Source organism: Rhincodon typus, chromosome 16, assembly GCF_021869965.1.
Source record: "Rhincodon typus isolate 14 chromosome 16, sRhiTyp1.1, whole genome shotgun sequence".
NCBI classification, from domain to species: Eukaryota; Metazoa; Chordata; class Chondrichthyes; order Orectolobiformes; family Rhincodontidae; genus Rhincodon; species Rhincodon typus.
The window spans coordinates 55,424,511-55,447,228 of record NC_063347.1 but is presented as its reverse complement, the minus strand read 5'-3'; the positions used below and the strand labels follow the sequence as shown (position 1 = coordinate 55,447,228).

The window sequence follows — 22,718 nt, the reverse complement described above, 5'->3', positions numbered from 1 at the left end:
GTGTTCATCCAGCTCTACACCGTGTTATCTTAGATTCTCCAGCATCGACAGTTCCTACAATCTCATGCCTTCTTCTATGTTGTCAGGCATTATTACGTATCACATATTGATGCTGTTCTCGTGGCTTGATGACTTGATTGAAGCTATACTATTATAAAACATATTTAGCTGCCCATTCCAGCATAAGTCATAAAAAACATAAATGTCAAGGTAGAAGCTCATGGTTCTATTATGCTTGAATACAGGGGTCCTTTAATATAACTGTTAAAATGGAATATATTCAATTGCTACTTGCAATTCCTCAGGCAAGTTAATTCTTTATACTTAACTTAAACCAGACAAACTAATTTATCAGAAATGACATCAAAGGTCACACTGAATCACAAAAGGCAATTAGATAAATATCCAACTTCTACTGTTCAGAATTCCATAAAAGATGACTGCAATGTCACTCCTCACTTCAGCATTGCCTGAAGGCGTTACAGTTTGGAGGGTTTCACAGACTTGGAAGCTAACTTAACCTGGGACATATAGCTACCTTTTCAAATTACGTTGAGGTTTTTCTTTGAACAGCTGATAACACCTTGTAACAGATTTATGATCATAATAGTTTACTAGATGGTGACATGCACAGGATGCCCATTTCAGACCATTCAGCAAAATAAATGTTCCATGTTAATTAAAGTGACAAATTCAGTAACTCCTCAATGGTTCTGTCATTATGGATCTGCCATATAGACCAGACATTTGTTAGGTTCAATCACTGGGTTCATATTAAATTTACTGAGAACCACTATGTGGTCAATGGTTATAAAATTGTCCTCAGTACTTTGAAATTAGAAGGTAGTTGGCCAAAGTCCCTGATCCTCATCAGGCTTAATTGGGACTTCTGCTGCAAGTGTATATAGGTAGACACTGAATGGGTTGGGTTTGGCTGTATAGTCTTGTACAGTCAAGTAACATATCAATTCACACAGTCTGAATTCTTCCAAGGAGCATGAGCATGGCTGTAGGTAATTCCAAAATTCCTTGAAGCTGCAGCCCATCAAGAGACAATGGTTGAGGTCTTCTACTCTGGCGCAAGTCAACTTCCTTTCCTTATTCAAAGATACTAAGAACTGCCGATGCTGGAGTCTGAGATAACACAGTGTGGAGCTGGAAGAACACAGTGTGGAGTTGGAGGAACACAGCAGACCAGGCAGCATCAGAGGAGCAGGAAAGCTGATATTTCGGGTCGGGACTCTTCTTCAGAAATGGGGGAGGGGAAGGGGGCTCTAAAATAAATAGTTGGGGGGTGGTGTTGGCAGCTAGATAGTGGAGCGGGTAGGTGGGAGGGAAGATGGACAGGTCAAGGAGGTGGGGATGAAACTAGTAAAGGTGAGTGTAGGTATGGTGGGGTGGGGATTGGTCAGTGAGGTGGGAGGAGCAAATAGGTGGGACAGAAGACGAACAGGTCAATGAGGCGGGGATGGGGGAGGCAGGGGGGCTGGTCTTGGAATGAGGTCGTGGATGGGGAGATTTGGAAGCTAGTAAAGCCCAAATGGAGACCATTCCACGTCAAACAGATGTTCCAAAAAAACCTTCCACATCAAACGGATGTTCATCTGCACATCCACTAATGTGGTCTATTGTATCCGTTGTTCCTGACGTGGCCTCCTCTACATTGGTGAGACCAAGCGGAGGCTTGGAGACCGCTTTGTAGAGCACCTACGCTCGGTTCGTGACAAACGACACCTCCCAGTCGCGAACCACTTCAACTCCCCCTCCCACTCTCTGGATGACATGTCCATCCTGGGCCTCCTCCAGTGTCACAATGACGCCACCCGGAAGCTGGAGGAACAGCACCTCATGTTCCGCCTTGGAAGCCTACAGCCCAATGGTCTCAATGTGGACTTTACTAGCTTCAAAATCTCCCCACCCGCGACATCATCCCAAGACCAGTAACATCTCATCCCCGCCTCATTGACCTGTGTGTCTTCTCTCCCACTTATCCGCTCCTCCCACCTCACTGACCAATCCCCATCACTACCTACCTACACTCACCTTTACTAGCTTCATCCCTGCCTCCTTGACACGTTTGTCTTCTCTCCCACTTATCCGCTCCACTATCTACCTGCTATCACCGCCACCCCACTCTCTCTATGTATTTCAGAGCCCCGTTCCCCTCCCCCATTTCTGAAGAAGGGTCCTGACCCGAAACGTCAGCTTTCCTGCTCCTCTGATGCTGCCGGGCTTGCTGTGTTCCTCCAACGCCACACTGTGTTTTCTTTACTTATTGCTAGAACAAGAGGTATTGGAAGGAATTGAATACTTACAGAAAATTAAAGGGATAGCCTTCCAAACTCCAGCAGATACATGCCTATCCTGTCCAGCCTTTCCTCAAAAGACAACCTGCTCATTCCAGCTATTAGTCCAGTAAATTTTGTCTGAATTGCTTCCAATGCATTTACATCCTTCCTTAATTAAGGAAACCAATACTGTGCGCAGTACTCGAGATGCAGTCTTACCAATGCCTTGTACATCTGAAACATAGCCTCACAATTTTTGTATTCAATTCCCCTTGCAATAAATTATTCTATTAGCTTTCCTGATTACCTGTTACACTTACAAGAAGACCAGATCCCTCCGTATATCAGAGCTCCGCAATCTCACACCACTTGTAGTAATTATTCTTTCTTTATTGTTCCTTTCAAAATTGACAATTTCATATTTGCAATGTTATACTACATTTGACAGATCTTTACTCACTTGCTTACCCTATCAATATTTCTTCAAGGATTCTTTATTTCCTCTAACAACATACTTTCCTACCTATCTTTGTGTCATTAGTAAATTTAGCAACATTACCTTTAGTCCCTTCATGCAGTTCATTTATATAATTAGGCGATGGCCTAGTACAGTTAACGCTAGATTATTAATCCAGAAATTGAACTAATGCTCTGGGGACCTTAGTTCAAATCCTGCCACAGCAGATGGTGGAATTTGCATTCAATAAAAAAAATCTGGAATTAAGAATCTGATATGGACCATGAAAACCATTGTCGATTGTCAGAAAAACCCACCTGTCTCACTAATGTCTTTCAGGGAAGGAAATCTGCCATCCTTACTTGGTCTGGCATACATGCGACTCCAGATCCACAGCAGTGTGGCTGACTCTTAATTGCCCTCTGAAGTGGCCCAGCAAGCCAATCAGTTGTATCAATCACTATGAAATCTCAACAAAGAACTGAAACTGGATGGACCATCTAGCCTCGATCTAGGAAAAAACAGCCCTGTCAACCCTGCCGAGTCCTCCTTACTAACATCTGGGGGTTTTGGCCAAAATTGAGAGACCTGCCTCATTGACTAGTCAAGCAACAACCTGACATAGTCATACTCATGGAATCACACCTTTCAGCTTGGCAACATCTACAAGATGCACTGTAGAAATCCATCAATTATCTTTAGACTGCACATGCCAAACCCATGACCACTTCCACCTAGAAGAAAAAGTCAGCAGATACATGGGAACATTACCATCTGCAAGTTCCCCTCCAAGCCCCCACTCACCATCCTGACTTGGAAATACTGTAGCTGGGTCAAAATCCTGGAATTCCCTCTCTAAAGGCATTGTCGGTTAACCTACAGCACGTGGAGAGCAGCAGTTCAAGAAGGCAGCTCACCATCACCTTCTCAAGGACAACGAGGGATGGGCAATAAAATGCTGACCAGCTAGCAACACTCACAACCCAAGAGTGAATAAAAACGTAAGAGGTTGAGATCCTAGCTTTGATCCCAGTGACACAGGACAGCTTTCAATGACCCATTTATGATTGCTTTCTGTTTCCTGTTAGTAAGCCAATCTTCCATCCATACCAATATATTATCCCTATACCATGAGCTTTTAGTTTGGCAATAAGTTTGATGTGGATCGTTGTCAAATGCCTTTGGGAAATCTAAATACAGTACATCCACCATTTATCCACAGCACATTGCTTCTTCAAAGAACACTATTAAATTGGTTAAACATGATTTCTCTTAAACAACAAATCATGTCGACTATGCTGCCTGATTATCTTGAAATTTTCCAGATGCCCCGTTGTAACATTGTATTTTCCAATTTAACAGAACCTCCAAGAATCTAGAGAATCTTGGAATCTTAAAACTAATGCATCAACCATCCCATTGGCACTTCTTTTAAGATGTGAGGCTGAAGTTTGTAAGGATTCAGAGACCTGTCAGCCTGCAACTCCAACAACTTGTTCAATGCCACTTCACTGATGATTGTGATTTTTTTGAGTTCCTCCCTCCCGCCATTTCCTGATTTACAGCTATTTCTGGAATGTTACTTGCATCCTCTAAACTGAAGACCAATGCACAATACCTGAGATAGCAAGGTGTAGAGCTGGGTGAACACAGCAGGCCAAGCAGCATCAGAGGAGCAGGAAGGCTGACGTTTCCGGTCTAGACCCTTCTTCAGAAATGGGGGAGGGGAAGGGGGTTCTGAAATAAATAGGGACGGGGGGAGGCGGATAGAAGATGGATAGAGGAGAAGATAGGAGGAGAGGAGACAGACAGGTCAAAGAGGCGGGGATGGAGCCAGTAGAGGTGAGTGTAGGTGGGGCGGTAGGGAGGAGATAGGTCAGTCCAGGGAGGACGGACAGGTCAAGGGGGCGGGATGAGGTTAGTAGGTAGGAGATGGGGGTGGGGCTTGGGGTGGGAGGAGGGGATAGGTGGGAGGAAGAACAGGTTATGGAGGCGGGGACAAGCTGGGCTGGTTTTTCGGGATGCGGTAGGGGGAAGGGAGATTTTGAAGATTGTGAAGTCCACATTGATACCATTGGGCTGCAGGGTTCCCAAGCGGAATATGAGTTGCTGTTCCAGCAACCTTCGGGTAGCATCGTTGTGGCAGTGCAGGAGGCCCAGGATGGGCATGTCGTCTGAGGAATGGGAGGGGGCGTTGAAATGGTTCGCGACTGGGAGGTGCAGTTGTTTATTGCGAACTGAGCGTAGATGTTCTGCAAAGCGGTCCCCAAGCCTCCGCTTGGTTTCCCCGATGTAGAGGAGGCCACAACTGGAACAGCGGATGCAGTCTACCACATTAGCAGATGTGCACGTGAACATCTGCTTGATGTGGAAAGTCTTCTTGGGGCCTGGGATGGGGCTGAGGTGTAGCACTTCCTGCGGTTGCAGGGAAAAGTGCCGGGTGTGGTGGGGCTGGAGGGGAGTGTGAAGCGGACAAGGCAGTCCCGGAGAGAGTTGTCCCTCTGGAAAGCAGATAAGGGTGGGGAGGGAAAAATGGCTTTGGTGGTGGGGTCAGATTGCAGATGGCGGAAGTGTCAGAGGATGATGCGTTGGATCCGGAGTTTGGTGGGGTGGTACGTGAGGACGAGGGGGATTCTGTTTTGGTTGTTATTGCTGGGAGGGGGTGTGAGGGATGAGTTGCGGGAAATGCGGGAGATACGGTTGAGGGAGTTCTCGACCACTGAGGGGGGAAAGTTGCGGTGCTTGAAAAATGAGGACATCTGAGATGTACGGGAGTGGAATGCTTCATCCTGGGAGCAGATGTGGCGGAGGCGAAGGAATTGGGAATAGGGGATGGCATTTTTGCGGGAAGGTGGGTGGGAGGACGTGTAATATAGGTAGCTGTGGAAGTCGGTGGGCTTGAGATGGATATCGGTTTCTAGGTCGTTGCCAAAGAGGTCCAGGAAGGAGAGGTATTGAAGATGGTCCAGGTGAACTTAAGGTTGGGTTGGAAGGTGTTGGTGAAGTGGATGAACTGTTCGAGCTCCTTGTGGGAGCACGAGGCAGCACCGATACAGTCATCAATGTAATGGAGGAAGAGGTGGGGTTGAGGACCAGTGTAGGTACGAAAGAGGGATCGTTCCACATAACCTACGAAGAGGCAGGCATAGCTTGGGCCCATGCGGGTACCTATGGCCACCCCCTTTGTCTGTAGAAAATGGGAGGAATTGAAAGAGAAGTTGTTGAGGTTGAGGACGAGTTCGGCTAAGCAGATGAGGGTGTCAGTGGAGGGGGACTGGTCGGGCCTGCGGGACAGGAAGAAGCGGAGGGCCTTTAGGCCATCTGTGTGGGGAATGCAGGTGTATAGGGACTGGATGTCCATGGTAAAGATGAGGTGTTGGGGACCGGGGAATTGGAAGTTCTGGAGGAGGTGGAGGGCGTGGGTGGTGTCATGGACGTAGGTAGGGAGTTCCTGGACCAAGGGGGAGAAAATGGAGTCCAGATAGGTGGAGATAAGTTCGGTGGGGCAGGAGCAGGCGGAGACAAAGGGTCGACCAGGGTAGTCAGGTTTGTGGATTTTGGGAAGGAGATGGAAGTGGGTGGTGCGGGGTTGGGGAACGATGAGGTTGGAGGCTGTGGGTGGAAGGTCACCTGAGGTGATGAGGTTGTGGATGGTTTGGGAGATGATGGTTTGGTGGTCGGGGGTGGGTCATAATCAAGGGGACGGTAGAAGGAGGTGTCGGAGAGTTGGTGCCTGCACCATACTACAACTGCGCCTCCCTTGTCCGCGGGTTTTATGGTGAGGTTGGGATTGGAGCGGAGGGCTGCGAGCTTGGGGACCTCTTTGCAGAACACCTACGCTTGGTTCGCACTAAACAACTGCACCTCCCAGTCGCGCCACTTCCTATAGACAAAGGGGGTGGCCATGGGTACCCGCATGGGCCCAAGCTATGCCTGCCTCTTCGTAGGTTACGTGGAACAATCCCTCTTCCGTACCTACACTGGCCCTAAACCCCACCTCTTCCTCTGTTACATTGATGACTGTAATGGCGCTGCCTCGTGCTCCCACGAGGAGCTCGAACAGTTCATCCACTTCACCAACACCTTCCATCCCAACCTTAAGTTGACCTCGACCATCTCCAATACCTCTCGCTCCTTCCTGGACCTCTCTGTCTCCATCTCTGGCAACCACCTCGAAACCGATATCCATCTCAAGCCCACCGACTCCAACAGCTACCTAGAATACACCTCCTCCCACCCATCTTCCTGCAAAAATGCCATCCACCATTCCCAATTCCTTTGCCTCCGCTGCATCTGCTCCCAGGATGAGGCATTCCACTCCCGTACATCTCAGATATCCTCATTTTTCAAGGTCTGCAACTTCCCCCCCTCAGTGGTCGAGAACGCCCTCCACCGTGTCTCCCGCAACTCATCCCTCACACCCCCTCCCCGCAATAACAACCAAAACAGAATCCCCCTCGTCCTTATGTACCACCCCACCAAACTCCGGATCCAACACATCACCCTCCGACACTTCTGCCATCTGCAATCCGACCCCACCACCAAAGACGTTTTTCCCTCCCCACCCTTATCTGCTTTCCGGAGGGACCACTCTCTCCGGGACTCCCTTGTCCACTCCACACTCCCCTCCAGCCCCACCACACCCGGCACTTTTCCCTGCAACTGCAGGAAGTACTACACCTGCCCCTACACCTCCCCCCTCAGCCCCATCCCAGGCCCCAAGAAGACTTTCCACATCAAGCAGATGTTCACCTGCACATCTGCTAACGTGGTATACTGCATCCGCTGTACACGTTGTGGCCTCCTCTACATCGGGGAAACCAAGCGGAGGCTTGGGGACCGCTTTGCAGAACACCTACGCTCGGTTCGCAATAAACAACTGCACCTCCCAGTCGCGAACCATTTCAACGCCCCCTCCCATTCCTCAGACAACATGCCCATCCTGGGCCTCCTGCAGTGCCACAACGATGCTACCTGAAGGTTGCAGGAACAGCAATTCATATTCCGTTTGGGAACCCTGCAGCCCAGTGGTATCAATGTGGACTTCACAATCTTCAAAATCTCCCTTCCCCCTACCGCATCCCAAAACCTGCCCAGCTCGTCCCCGCCTCCTTAACCTGTCCTTCCTCCCACCTGTCCCCTCCTCCCACCTCAAGCCCCACCCCCATCTCCTACCTACTAACCTCATCCCGCCCCCTTGACCTGTCTGTCCTGCCTGGACGGACCCATCTCCTCCCTACCACCCCACCTACACTCACCTCTACGGGTTCCATCCCCGCCTCTTTGATCTGTCTGTCTCCTCTCCACCTATCTTCTCCTCTATCCATCTTCTATCCGCCTCCCCCTCTCTCCCTATTTATTTCAGAACCCCCTTCCCCTCCCCCATTTCTGAAGAAGGGTCTCGGCCTAAAACGTCAGCCTTCCTGCTCCTCTGATGCTGCTTGGCCTGCTGTGTTCATCCAGCTCTACACCTTGTTATCTCGGATTCTCCAGCATCTGCAGTTCCTGCTATCTCTAATGCACAATACCTGTTCAATTTAGTTGCCATCTCCATATTTTCCTTATTGATTCCCCAGATGTACTGTTTATAGAATCAACATTTACTGTAACTATCTGCTTTTTAAAATATCTACATAAACTCTCTTTATTGTTTTATATTCAATGGGAAAATCAATGCAGAAAGCAACAGTTGGAACAACTAGTTCACTGTCATGAGAAGCCACAACTACAGATGAGACAGGCACAGCACCCCAATCAATCAGAAGCACAAAATAGACATTGTTCAAATAAGATGCATGAAATGTCTAGCCAAGCTACACGGTCAGATAATGAACATAGTCAAAATATGTACTCAGCATGGTAAATATCAAGGAATGTATTGCACAGCCGTACCAACAGAAGCTTTTGCCATTATGCAGGTTATATTCTCTTGCCTTCACATTCTTACTATCTTAGTCTACATTAAAATATTTAAAATCTCCTGTTATAACTATAAATAGCTGACGTACCTCTGGTTTCCTTGCAAATTTTTTGCTTTATACCTGTTCTCACTATTTGATAGCCTACTAAATATTCTTAGTCATGTAACATTACCTTTATTATTTCCTAGTTCTAACCAAATGTGTTCTATCCTTGATCCTTCTAGGACCCCATTGGCAATTGGCATAGTCCTTCTGACAAAATGACAAACAACTCAGCACTAATTTAGTCATTGGAATTGGTTATGACAAGGACATACACAGCTTTACGAAATGCACTGCCTAATATTTGATGACTTGTGCCAAAGCTGGGAGAGCTATCACACAGGCTTCTCAAGTAACTGCCTGATATAGCCATACTCACAGAATTATATCTTTCAACCAACAAACCAGGCAATACCACCAACATTCTTGTCCTATTTTCCACTGGCAGGACACAGTGACCATTCATGGTGGCAATATAGTGGTACAACATTTGGAGGCAGGTGGCTGTAGGCACCTTCCACATTGATTCTAGATCCCATGAACTCTTATGGCATCAGGTTATGGAAATCACCTGCAAATTTACCATCTGCTGTCCTCTCTCAGCTGATGAATTAGTTCTCCCCTATGTTACTTACCACTTGGGAGAAGCAGTGAACATAGCAAGAACGCAGAATGTGGTGTGGATGGGGTAATCTTGATGTCTGCTACCAGTAACACCATTACTGACCAAATTCCACACAGACAGTTGCTCAAGGGTGGAATCGAACCTGGGTCCTTGGTGTTGCTCTTGTTCTTGTTCCTTTTATGAGCTGGAACAGGTTCACCCTACCTATGTACTCTATTCAAATCGGTTGTGCATGTTTGGAATTCTCTACTTAGTGCTGTGGATATTCTATTATTGAATATATTAAAGACTGGGATAGAAAGAGATTTCTTCTCACAAGGAATCAAGTAATATGGGGAGCAAGTGGAAAAGTGGAATTGAAGCCCCAGGTCAGCCATGATCATACTGAGTGGCACATGGGCTCAATTGGACTACATGGTTTAGTCCTGCTCCAATTTCTTTTGTCTTGTGTTCTTATTTTTCCCAGTGCAGTGGCATTGATCTAACCATCTTCAATTGCTTCTTCACTCAACTTCTCTGCATCATAAGATTATAAGTAGAAATGTTCACTGGTGATTGTGTTCCATATGTAATTCTTCGAGATAATGGTGTCCATGTACATCAAGACATGGAAAACATGCAGACATTAACTGGTTAGTAATAAATATCATTTATATCCGGCAAACAGAAGGCAACAATTAAATTCAATAAGACAGTTTAACTACCTCCATTTGACATTTAACTGCAGTACTATTAATGAATTCCCCAACAAACTGGAATTCCACTGGCCAGGAATTGGATATTCTGTGATGACTGACTCACATTTTGACTACTCAATGTCTTTTTAGCTTAAATGGTATGAAACAGGATAATGATGTAAATCCTGCCTGGATAAGTGAAACTCCAGCAAGACTCAAGAAACTTGACATCATCCAGGACAAAACACCTTGCTTTACTGGTACCTCATTCAACACTTTCAACATTCATTAGCTCCACACAGTGCACTAGGACAGCAATGCTACATCTACATGATGCACTGTGCTAACTCTTCAAAGATTGTTCAACACATCGCCGAAAACTGCAACCACTGACACCTAGATGTAGAAGGGTGGTAGATGTATTGGAACACCACCAACTTTAAGCCACTCACATCCTGCCAATCATTCATCATTGCTGGGTCAAAAATCACAAAGATCCCCACTAGCAGCACAATGAGCCCTATTTGAAGCTAGAAGAATTCATTCCGAACGGTTTGGAAGCAGGCCCCCACAACAGAAAACAAGTGAAAGATTTACTGTGATCACACTCTGGGTGCAGATCCGTCTGCTGTTCCTGAGATGCCATGATTGAATCTCAGGCAATATGCAGTCTCAAACACTCAGTGATTGGCTGCTTTTTTTCCCCTTTATTCATTCACGGGATGAGGGCATCGATGGCTTGGCAGCATTTATTGCCCATCCCTAATTGCCCAGAGGACAGTTAAGAGTCAACCACATTGCTGCGGGTCTGGAGTCACATGTAGGCCAGACCAGGTAAAGATGGCAGCTTCCTTCCCTGAAGGACATTAGTGAGCCGGAAGGGTTTTTCTGACAATCGACAATGGATTCGCGATCATCATTAGATTGTTAATTCCATTGGCTTAAGCCAATGATTAATTAGTGACAACTTCACTGTTATAATTCAGTGTATTTTCTTAATACTAAATGGTTCAACTTGCTTAATGAGTTCAATTATTGATGAGAAGTGTGAACTGATGAGCAATTATAGTTACAATAGAGTTACTACAACAACATTTTTCACCTTCAACAACTTACAAAACTTAAGAGTGGATATTTTTTGAAAGCCAATTGGAAGTTATGAAGGATGCTTATTAAAAGGTGGCTGCAGTCTAAATACGAAATCTCATATGGAAGTGCAGTGAAAAATAATAGCATTTTTACTGATTGAGAACATATGTCTGGGGCAGAAGCCTCAAAGTATGACTTTCTTATATAGGCCAAGAGTATAAACAAGATGCAGAGATTTACCATAATTTGTGCTGGCTGCTGTGTACTTGTTGCTGGATTTGCGAATTATATTTTCATGGATTTGATACCATTCATTTTCATTATTGCACCTGTTCAAAAAAGAAGGAAAATAAGAAATGTTAGAAATCATTTCTTAGTATATGATTGGGAAGTCAAAAGTCCAATGCAACTTTTCACTCAAACACAAAAACCAACATTAACTGATTTCTCATTGTAATGTATGATGAACCTAGTAACAGTGAACTGGAGCAAGGTATTTACGGTCACATGCTCAGTCAAAAATTTAAGAGCTACAAGACGCATGAAAGATCACCTTGTTTTATTGAAAACAAATTGAAATATTATTTATATAATAAATTACATTGTTTGAGCACATAATACAGTGAATAGATTCATAGAGTTATACAACATGGAAACAGACCTTTCGATCCATGCCGGCCGTAATTCCAAACTAAACTAGTCCCACCTGCCTGCACTTGGCCCATATCCCTCCAAACATTTCTTATTCATGTACTTATCCAAATGTCTTTTAAACATTGTAACTGTATCCGCATCCACCACTTCCTCAGGAAGTTCATTCCACACACAAACCACTCGCTGTGTAAAAAAAAAAAAATTGCCCCTCATTTCTTTTTTAAAATTTTCTCTATACCACCAATTCTGGTGTCATCTGCAAACTTACTAACTATGCCTTCTATATTCTCATCTAAATCATTTTAAAATATGACAAACAAAAGTGGATCCAGCACCAAACCCTGTGAAACCACTGGTAACAGGCCTCCAGTCTGAAAAATAACCACCCACCATCATCCCAGGATGAGGCATTCCACTCCCGTACATCTCAGTTGTCCTCGTTTTTCAAGGACCGTAACTTCCCCTCCTCGGTGGTCGAGAACGCCCTCAACCGTGTCTCCCACATCTCCCGCACCTCATCCCTCACACCCCGTCCACGCAATAAAAACCAAAAAAGAATCCCCCTCGTCCTCACGTACCACCCCACCAACCTCCGGATCCAACGCATCATCCTCCGACACTTCCGCCATCTGCAATCCGACCCCACCACCAAAGACATCTTTCCCTCCCCGCCTTTATCTGCTTTCCGGAGGGACAACTCTCTCCGTGACTCCCTTGTCCGCTCCACACTCCCCTCCAGCTCCACCACACCCGGCACTTTTCCCTGCAACCGCAGGAAGTGCTACACCTGCCCCCATACCTCCTCCCTCACCCCCATCCCAGGCCCCAAGAAGACTTTCCACATCAAGCAGATGTTCACCTGCACATCTGCCAATGTGGTATACTGCATCCGGTGTGGCTTCCTCTACATCGGGGAAACCAAGCGGAGACTCGGGGACCGCTTTGCAGAACACCTACGCTCGGTTCGCAACAAACAACTGCACCTCCCAGTCGCGAACCATTTCAACTCCCCCTCCCATTCCTCAGACGACATGTCCATCCTGGGCCTCCTGCAGTGCCACAACGATGCCACCCGAAGGTTGCAGGAACAGCAACTCATATTCCGCTTGGGAACCCTGCAGCCCAATGGTATCAATGTGGATTTCACAAGTTTCAAAATCTCCCCTCCCCCCACCGCATCCCAAAACCAGTCCAACTCGTCCCTGCCTCCCTAACCTGTTCTTCCTCCCACCTATCCCCTCCTCCCACCTCAAGCCGCACCTCCATCTCCTACCGACCAACCTCATCCCGCCCCCTTGACCTGTCCGTCCTCCCTGGACTGACCTATCCCCTTCCTAACTCCCTACCTACACTCACCTTTCCTGGCTCCATCCCCGCCTCTTCGACCTGTTTGTTTCCTCTCCACCTATCCTCTCCTCTATCCCTCTTCTATCCGCCTCCCACTCTCTCCCTATTTATTTCAAAACCCCCTTCCCCTCCCCCTTTTCTGATGAAGGGTCTAGGCCCGAAACGTCAGCCTCTCTGCTCCTATGATGCTGCTTGGCCTGCTGTGTTCATCCAGCTCTGCACCTTGTTGACCCACCATCATTCTCTGTCTCCTGCCATTAACTAATTTTGTATCCAATTGGCAAGCTTAAAATGAATCCCATGTGATCTAACTTTACTAATTAGTCCACCATGCGGAACATTGTCAAAGGCTTTACTAAAGTCCAAGTAAACAATTGAAGCAAACTTCTTTTCCCCTATAATCAGATCCTCTTGTGATAAAGGCAGACATATTATTTGCTCTTCGAATTGCTTATGGCATGTGCTTGCTAGCTTTTAGTGACTTATCATCAAGAACACATAGGTTCTGTTTCGATATTAACACTTTTTTATTTCTCACAACTTTAGAAATACTCTGCACCTTTGTTCATCCTATCAAAGTGGATAACCCCACACATATGCACATTACATTTCATCTGCCATACTCTTGCCTGACTTAGCCTGTCTAAATTCCTTGAAGTCTGTTTGCATCCTCTTATTCCTACCAAGTTTTGTATCATCTGCAAGCTTGAAAATATTACAATTGGCTTTAATATTGGTATTAATCATTGATACAGATTGTGAACAGCTAAGGGCTGATCTTTGTGGTATTCATTGCTCACTACTTAAAAAAAAACTTAAAATGATCTGTTTATTGATATTCTCTACTTTCTGTCTGTTAATCCAATCCTCAATCCATGTTGCTCCCCAGTGCCATTTACTTTAATTTGCTTTACTAATCTACAGTGTGTGACTTTGTCAAAAGCCTTCTCAAAATCCAAACACACCATATCCAATAGCTCCCCCTCGTTGATTCTGTTGCTGACATCCTCAAAAAATTCTCAGGTTTGTCAAACACAATTTCCCCTTCATATATCCATATTGACTCTGTCCAATCAGATAATTATTTTCCAAATGTCCAGAAATCACATTCTTTGCATTAGATTTTTGTATTTTTCATATAACCAACATCAGGATAACAAGCATGTAGTTCCTGTTTCCTTTCTCCCTCCTCTCTGAAATAGTGGAATTACACTTGCAACCTTCTAATCTGCAGGCTGTTGCAGAATTAATAGAATTTTGAAAAGTAATCACCAATACATCCACTACCTCTGTAGCCATAAATTTCAACACTCTAGGGTAAAGGTAATTGTCTCCCAGAGAACTGTCAAGTTTCAGTTCCATTAACTTCCCAATACATTTTTTCACTAATACTTATTCCATTTACTTTCACACTATCACTGGACTTTTGGATCTTAATTATTTTAGGGTGAATTCTTGTCTTTTCCACTGTGAAGACAGGCGATCATTATAGAAATGCAAAGGAATATTGATTGTAGTTATATTTACGATTGTTCCTTATAGTTATTGAAAGCTGTGCCTGAAGTGAATGCAATCATCAGATGTTTCTATGATCTAAAAATTAGAGCTAATAAATATCTCTTTGGGAATTATAAGTCAAGTTGTCACTTCGTTTTGTTTAAGAAAGGATGTAATGTGTTGTAGACGTAGCTCAGAGGAGGTTTATTAGATTAATACCTAAAATGAGAAGGTTGATGCGAGGCTTGTAACTGTTTGAGTTCAGAAGAACATATTAAATCCTGAAAGATCTTGACAGTGCCCATGCAGACAGAATGTTTCCTCTTTTTAGGGGTCACTCATTTAAAACAGACGTGAGGCCAAATTTTTTCACTTAGAGGGCTGTCGGTGAGTTTTTCGAACTCTCAGGCTGACCATAGTGTGGACTGTTATGGATTTTCAACAGAGAAAGAGTAAAGATCGTTGAATGCTGCAGGAATGCAGCTTTGAGTGCTTGCTACTTTGTGAAGCCATATCTGGCAGACCCACTCGGTCTGCTGCGAGATATCTAATGAAGCAGATGCTGTGACAAAGGAGGTAACATCTGATGTTTTGCGCAGGGTGATGCCAGAGAATCACAGCTGGCTGCGGAGATTGAAGAGCCACCATCACAGGAATCATGCATGCTCTCCCCAATGCAGGTGCACATACCTCAACGGGTCTCAGACAACTTAGTATGCGTTGTGAGCAGAAACAGGTAATAAAGGTGTAGCAAACTGTTGGCAGTCCCCAGTGGAGAACAGAACATAGAACATAGAACATAGAACATTACAGCGCAGTACAGGCCCTTCGGCCCTCGACGTTGCGCCGACCTGTGAAACCAATCTGAAGCCCATCTAACTTAAACTATTCCATTATCATCCATATGTTTATCCAATGACCATTTAAATGCCCTTAAAGTGGGCGAGTCTACTATTTTTGCAGGCAGGGCATTCCACGCCCTTACTACTCTCTGAGTAAAGAATAGAGGAGCACTCCAGCCAAGCTGTGTCCACTGAATTGATGCAAGAACAGCACATTGGTATGAATGGATTGTACCATGCATCCTGTAACTTGACCAATCTGTTGCAGTATTGGTACATGAATAATGCACACCCAATCAGGTATTCACCTACACCTGTATGCAGGTGAACCTGAAAGGATAATATCAATAGTGCCACTGTTTTTTGAAGCCAGCCCTTCACCCTTTTAGTTGAGGCATGTAATAAGCCTCATGCTCCCCTTACACCCAATGAATAAGACTGCCCTTGCACAAATGCAGCTGGCGCAGCATATTGTGATGCCGTCCAATATAATGCAACTGTGAGGAAGGGTGTCACAGAGAGTTTAGAATTTGGGACACTATCTAGAACAATACGTCTGCACAAGCCACAAAGGGCGTAGTCGACAGTTCTTGCAAAAAGGACAGAAAAGTGACAGTAGTATCACATTAGGTCTCACATGATTGCAAATTATATTATTTTGATTAAATGAATAAAATAAATCCAATTTAAAGTAGACGAGACCAAATTAATCATGTAAGAGTCCGTTAAAAAGGGACAAAAAAGACAGAATCTCCAAAATGATTCAATTTAAATTAAAATGGCATTTTTGCAGTGTTAGAATGCACTCTAACCTCCATAGGTCTGCAGATTATAATGCTTTTGTTCAATACAAACACTTTATTGTGATTAGAAGGACTATAGTTAATACCACACATGTGGTATGTACTTTGCTTTGGAAAATTGTGATTTTATCAGTATGCCCTGTCTGTGTATAAAGTCTGAAAGTATCATGTGGTAAAGTGACATTCTGCAACACGAGAGCTCCATCCATGAGAATTGGATGCTGTATCGGACTCTGAGGGGCTACAACCTGAATGTTTAGCTTAGCTGCTTCCAGTGAAAGATCTGCATTTCTCAGGAATCAGGGTGTCCCAGACTTCCCTGCCATCCCAATTCACCTGTTAACAGACAAAGCTGAACTTGGTACAGAGCCAGATGATTCGCTTCAAATTTCTTACCCTCTCACTAGACAATGCTCTCTTCCCCATGGACCTCCTCTGGGTTCACTCCACGCTAGATAATTGTGAAATGCAGAGCACAGGAGACCACAATGTTGTGGAAACAATTGACGGGCCAAACTGCAGGGCACTCCGATTAGTCAAGGCACTAGAACCTCACCTTAGGGGAATGAAGACCCTTGTGCTGAGCTAGCATTAGTTGCACTGCTGCTGTGCCTCCGTTGTGGGATTTTTCACTGGCGTCAGCCGTAATTTTTTCACTGACATTCCTTGTTAACAAGGAACTATCCCAAGGAGAACTATGCGCTGGAAAGAAGAGCTCGGGCACCTGACACTGCCTCAGGATGAAAGATTCATGACAGATGCCAGGAAACCTATTGTATACTAGAAAGAACTGCTTACAATGCTGCTACTCAGACCATAACTGTCATCCCTATCCACAAAGGTGCTGACTATTCCACTACATTATTTGATCCTCATCAATGCTCCAGCCTAATTTGGAGTAGGTAGCACCCGACCACAATTGCAGATTCTTGAGATTCAGAAATAATCTGTTACCTATTGTGACTGCAACTAAGCATTCTAAATACCCTCTCAATTTCAGCAATTCAACATGACAACACAATTTCTTCAGGGGTAAGTCTGCAGCTACCAATGTGTTCCTCTTTGCCCTATTTCCCCTTTTTAAACTTAACAGTAAATGTCTGATGCTTTATTGAAAGGCCTCCCACTATGCAACTGCCTTTTCTGTTTGGATGAGTTCCTGAGAAAGTGTGGAGGACTGTGCATTGTTACGTTGCAGATGGGAAGAAATAAACATGACTGGATAAATAATGAGCTTAACTGATTTCTTCCTGCTTTCTGATGGGCTTACCTCCTTCCTAAAATGCTGCTGCTAGAAATTCTGAGGTACAACCCAACCCAGTAGATCTGCTGTCCTCACCCAGAATATCTATGAATGGAGGAGGCTCCTAACTCGTCTGCAATATAGATCAACACTGATAATATGAGCATTTGTAGACTAGGTAAATCCTACTAAATGAGGAGACAAAGTGAGAGGAGAGAAAGTTAACATCAAAAAAGTTGCCTTGCAAGCGGTTATTTACATGAAAATATAATATCCAACTTCAGAAAGATTCCATTCTGGGGGAACAGGGTTTGTTATTGTCAGTTATAATCCATATCTCACCAACCCTCTTGACAGCTCAAATGACAGATTACATCTTTCAACCTACTCAATGCATTGACGTGCTATATAGTGGCTGCATAACAAGCATCTTCCACAAAGGTTTTTAGGAACAGGAGGCCTTGTAATGCCTGTGTAAAAATCTTCATGCCAAATTTGACTTGAAGAGTCCATGCCTTGGAAATTCATAAATTCTTCAGTGCTTGTCATTATGTAACTCAGAAATAAGAGCTAATTGGCATAATGTCTCTGCCTACAATAAACCCCATCTAAGCTTAAAAATAGCTCCTTTGATACTGTGATCACACTGTGATATGATTTCACATCATTTATAACAAATAATAGCATCTCCATTCCTCTAAAGAAACAAACACAAAAAAATCAGGAAGCAACTAGTACATTCTAACCAGTATTACCTTGCCTTTATAAAAGTTTTTTGGCTTATTTTATCCTGAACTGCTATGGACAGTAGTTAGCATCCAGTTCAACTAACACCTGCAGCTTCCCAATACATCATCCAAGTAGCTATCCTTCACTCGTGAACCATCCAGTGAGTGGTGGTGGGTTGTTTAAGAGAGATATTGATAGGCTAAATAAATGGGCAAAAAGTTGACAAATGGAGTATAATGCGGGAAAATGCAAAGTCATTTTGGAAGAGAGAACAAAAGAACAGAATCCTATCTAAAAGGAGAAAAGCTGCAGAAAGCTGCATCACTAAGGGACTTGAGGACTCTCGTGCACAAAGCACAGAATGCTAGCAGACAGATGCAGCAAGTAATCAAAAAGGTTAATGGAATGTATGAACAAAAACAGAAATTGCTGGTGAAACTCAGCAGAACTGGCAGCATCTGGGGGAAGAAAGCCCCAGAAACGAAGAGTCACTGGATTTGAAATGTTAACTCTGCTTTCTTCCCCCAGATGCTGCCAGACCTGCTGAGTTGTGCCAGCAATTTCTGTTTTTGTTTCAGATCTCCAGCCTCTGTAGCTCTTTGTTTTATTATAATGCAATGTTGGCCCTTATTTCAAGTGAGGTGGTGTATAGAAGTGGGGAAGTCTTACTGTAAGGTGCTGGTGAGAGCACATTTGGAGCACTGTGAACAGTTTTGGTCCCCTTTTTTAAGGAAAGATATCATTTCATTGGAGACAGTTCAGAGAAGGTTCACTAGGATGATCCCTGGTATGGACAGATTGTCTTCTGAGCGAGGTTAAACAAGTTGGCACTTTAGACATTGAAACATATGATTCTTAAGGAGTCTGATGGGGTAAATGCTGAGAGGATGTTTTGCCTCATGATAAGAGTCTAGGACCAGAGGGCATAGTTCAGAATAAAGGGGGAATCAATTTAAGACTGAAATAAAGAGGGCTTTCTTCTCTCAGAGGGTTGAGTCTTTGGAACTCTTTGCCACAGAGAGCTGAAGGGACAGAATCCGTGTGTACATTTAAGGCTGAGATAAATAGATTCTTGATCAGCAGGGACATCAAAGGTTATAGGGCAAGAACAGGAAAGTGGATGTGAGAAAATTTGGATCAGCCATGATCTTATTGAATAGTGTAGCAGGCTTGAGGGGCCAAAAGGCTTACTCTGATTTCTAAGAGTCTTATCAAAACTAGATTTCAACATAATGCAATGAAAAGAAATGAAGCAAATGTCAAAGAAGAAGCAGAGCAATGAAACAAGTAGCCTCAGTCGAGAAAATATGGGACCATAAAGAAAAGTCAAACTTACATTTCCAAGATGGTGCAGTGATTAGGATAGGTAGCAGATAGAAATCAAAATTATAATTATGCTCAAATATGGGGCTGAGTGACGCAGATGGAGATGCATCTTTGAATTACATTTTAATCAGGGAGATGCACAGAGATTGAAAATCATTTGTCAGTGAATATTTAATCATACAGAGCTGAAAGACATCTGTTGCCAAGTGAAGCGGGTTCAAGATAGTTTCGTTAATTACTGCTTACACACGATATCTCCAAGAACCTTCTTAGCCAATACAACCCTTTAATAAAAGCACATCTATCCAGCACCAACTCCCAATGAATACTGAGTTTCTGGGCATTCCAGACAGTCAAGGAACGTGACAGCTAATGTCTGTAAATATAAAGATAACTGAGGTTATAGACTTGTTCGCCAAGCCAGCGTGTTTGAATCATAGAATCCCTAAAGAATGGAAATAGGCCATTCGGCCCAAAAAGTCCACACTGCCCCTCCGAAGAGCATCCCACCCAGACCCATTCCCCTACCCCTGTATTTCCCATGTCTAACCCACCTAACTTAAACATCCCCGGGCACTATGGGTAACTTAGCATGGCCAATCCACCCAGCCTGCACATCTTTGGACTGTGGGAGGAAACCGGAGCACCCGGAGGAAACCCATGCAGACACGGGGAGAATGTGCAAACTCCACACAGAAAGTCACCCGAGGACTTGTTGGAGTTGAACCTGGACCCCTGGCGCTGTGAGGCAGCGGTGCTAACCACTGAGCCACCGTGCTGCCAGACGTGTCGTCACCCTGCTAGGTAACATAGTCAGTGCGCCTCCGGTGAAGCGTTAGTGTTCTATCTCGCTTGTTATTTATATGCCTTGGTTTGCTGGGGTGGTTGGCATTACTTCTGGTTCTGTTTTTCAGTGGTTTATTTACCGGGTCCAGTTCAATGTGTTTGTTGATGGAGTTCCAGTTGGAATGCTAGGCCTCCAAGAATTCCCTGGCATGTCACTGTTTGGCTCGTGTTATTATGGATGCATTGTCCCAGTCGAATTTGTGTCCTTCTTTGTCCATGTGTATTGAGACCAGTCAGAATTGTCGTGTCTCTTGATGGCCAGTTGGTGTTCGTGCATCCTTACTGTCAGTTTTCTTCCAGTTTGGCCTATGTACTGTTTTTGACAGTCCTTGTATGGTATTTTAAAAATTCTATGTTACAAAGTCCTATGCAAGGTCTGTGAAAAACATGTTTGTATCTTTTTTTTTTAATACATGCTTGGGATGTACAGGTCACTGGCAAAGCTAAGCATTTCTTATATGTCCCTAAATGCCCTTAGGTTCATCATCACCTTTTTGAACCACTGCAGTCAATCTAATGGTCATCCTAAAAGAACATTAGACAGTGAAATGTGTTTTTATGACAATCAATTAGAATTTCATGTTAACCATTAGTCAGACTAACTGTTAATTCTAAATATTTTATGATTATTTCAATTAAAGTTCCACCAGCTACCACAATGGGCAGTCCCAAAAGCACTAGACATACTTCTGGATTACCACTTCGACGACATTTTGACCATTACCACTATATGACTATCAGCCTTGCATAGCCAGTCATATAAATAGAATGTGAACTTAATTTTCTTGCAGTAAAGGCTATGAAATGAGAGCAATGGAAATATGGCTATTGCAGTGATTTACCTCCTTACTCAACGATAGTTGTGGTTCACTGAAAGCACACTCATCTCTGAAATAGTAGAATGTACGTTCAAGATCCACTGTGGAGATTGAATGCAAAATCCTAGATGACACAGCAGTATTGAGGGTGTGCTACAGGTTGGAAGTGCCATATTCAGATAATATTCAAACCAAAGGCCCAGCCTAATCTGTCAGGTGAATCTAAAAGATCCCACGGCATGTTGCTATGAAGAGTAGAACTCTCTTTGGCGTCCTAGCTAAAATCTATCCCTCAACCAAAATAATGAGAAAATTACCTTCTCATCACATGGCTTTCCCCTGGGAACTTGGTGTGCCTAGACTGATTTCTGTGTTTTTCTATTAGAACAGTGATCAAACATTAAGAGAACTGAACTGGTTATAAAGTACCTTAAGATATGACGCCATAAGGGTGCTATAAAGTACGAAGACCAACTTACTTTCTTTTATAAGAGCAAACTACTGCAGATGCTGGAGTCTGAACGGAAAACAAAAAATTCCGGAGATCACAGCAGGTCAGGCAGCATCCATGGACAGGTTGCAAACTTGCTTTCTCTCGATGGATGTGGCCTGACCCCTGTGATCTCCAGCACTTTTTGTTTTCAGTTGCTTTCTTTTATTGTTTCTTCATCTTTCCTTAGCTCATCTGCTGCTGAAAATTTCATCCATGCTTCTGTTACCTCCAGACCTGGAAATTCCAATGCTTTTTGCCAGACTCCCATCTTCCAATCATCATCTCTGCGCTCACTGGCTTATACTGGCTCCCAGTCAAACAAGATCTTGAATTTAATATTCCAATCATTGTATTGAATACAATGCTCCTACCCTTCCCTATCATGATAACTAGCTTCAGTCTTATAACTCTGGGAGTTGATATGATCCTAGCTGATGTTATACTTGGACATGTCGCATCTGAAATATGGCTTGATAGATATATTTTCTTTTTTTTGCTTTCATCAAGGTGGTCTTCACTGATACATAAGCACTCAATGTTGTAGATTTGGTTTTAACAATAAAACAGTAGTTTATTATGAAGAAAAAATGAAGACAAAGTAAAATAAAATATTTATCTATAACACATGTTGTAAAATTTTTAAACTCAGTAAAAATATAATCTATTATCCCAACAGCATCCCATTCCAGCACTCAAACACCTTCTCTATCCCACATAGGGTTGCCTAAGCTGTGGCTTCAATTGCCGGTCTTAAGAATCTGACAGCCTCTTCCTTGATTCATCATTTAACTGAGCTTAAGCTTTATCAACTTCAAATAACCCCTCCAGGGTTTTGATCAAATATTCCTGGTTTGGAATCTTCAATATAAACTCCTCGCATTGAAGTAATCTATTTTTTAACAATTCTAAACTATCTTTTATTTTCTCAGGAGCAACTGCTATGCACATCCAGCTTCAGCTAAGAACCCTGCAGAAATGCCCAAACTGAAACTAAAAAACCAACCCAAAAACAGAAATTGTT

At 43.9% G+C, this 22,718-nt stretch overlaps 1 protein-coding gene across 1 annotated transcript in view; it reads right to left on the bottom strand.

The window, feature by feature from the left end:
- The window catches only part of dock3 (dedicator of cytokinesis 3), an 821,127-nt gene that overhangs the window by 295,070 nt on the left and 503,339 nt on the right, over nt 1-22,718 (bottom strand). Inside the window, exon 11 of the mRNA XM_048606243.1 lies at nt 11,340-11,428. Coding sequence (XP_048462200.1) covers nt 11,340-11,428 — 89 coding nt within the window. The remainder of the gene's footprint in view (nt 1-11,339; nt 11,429-22,718) is intronic.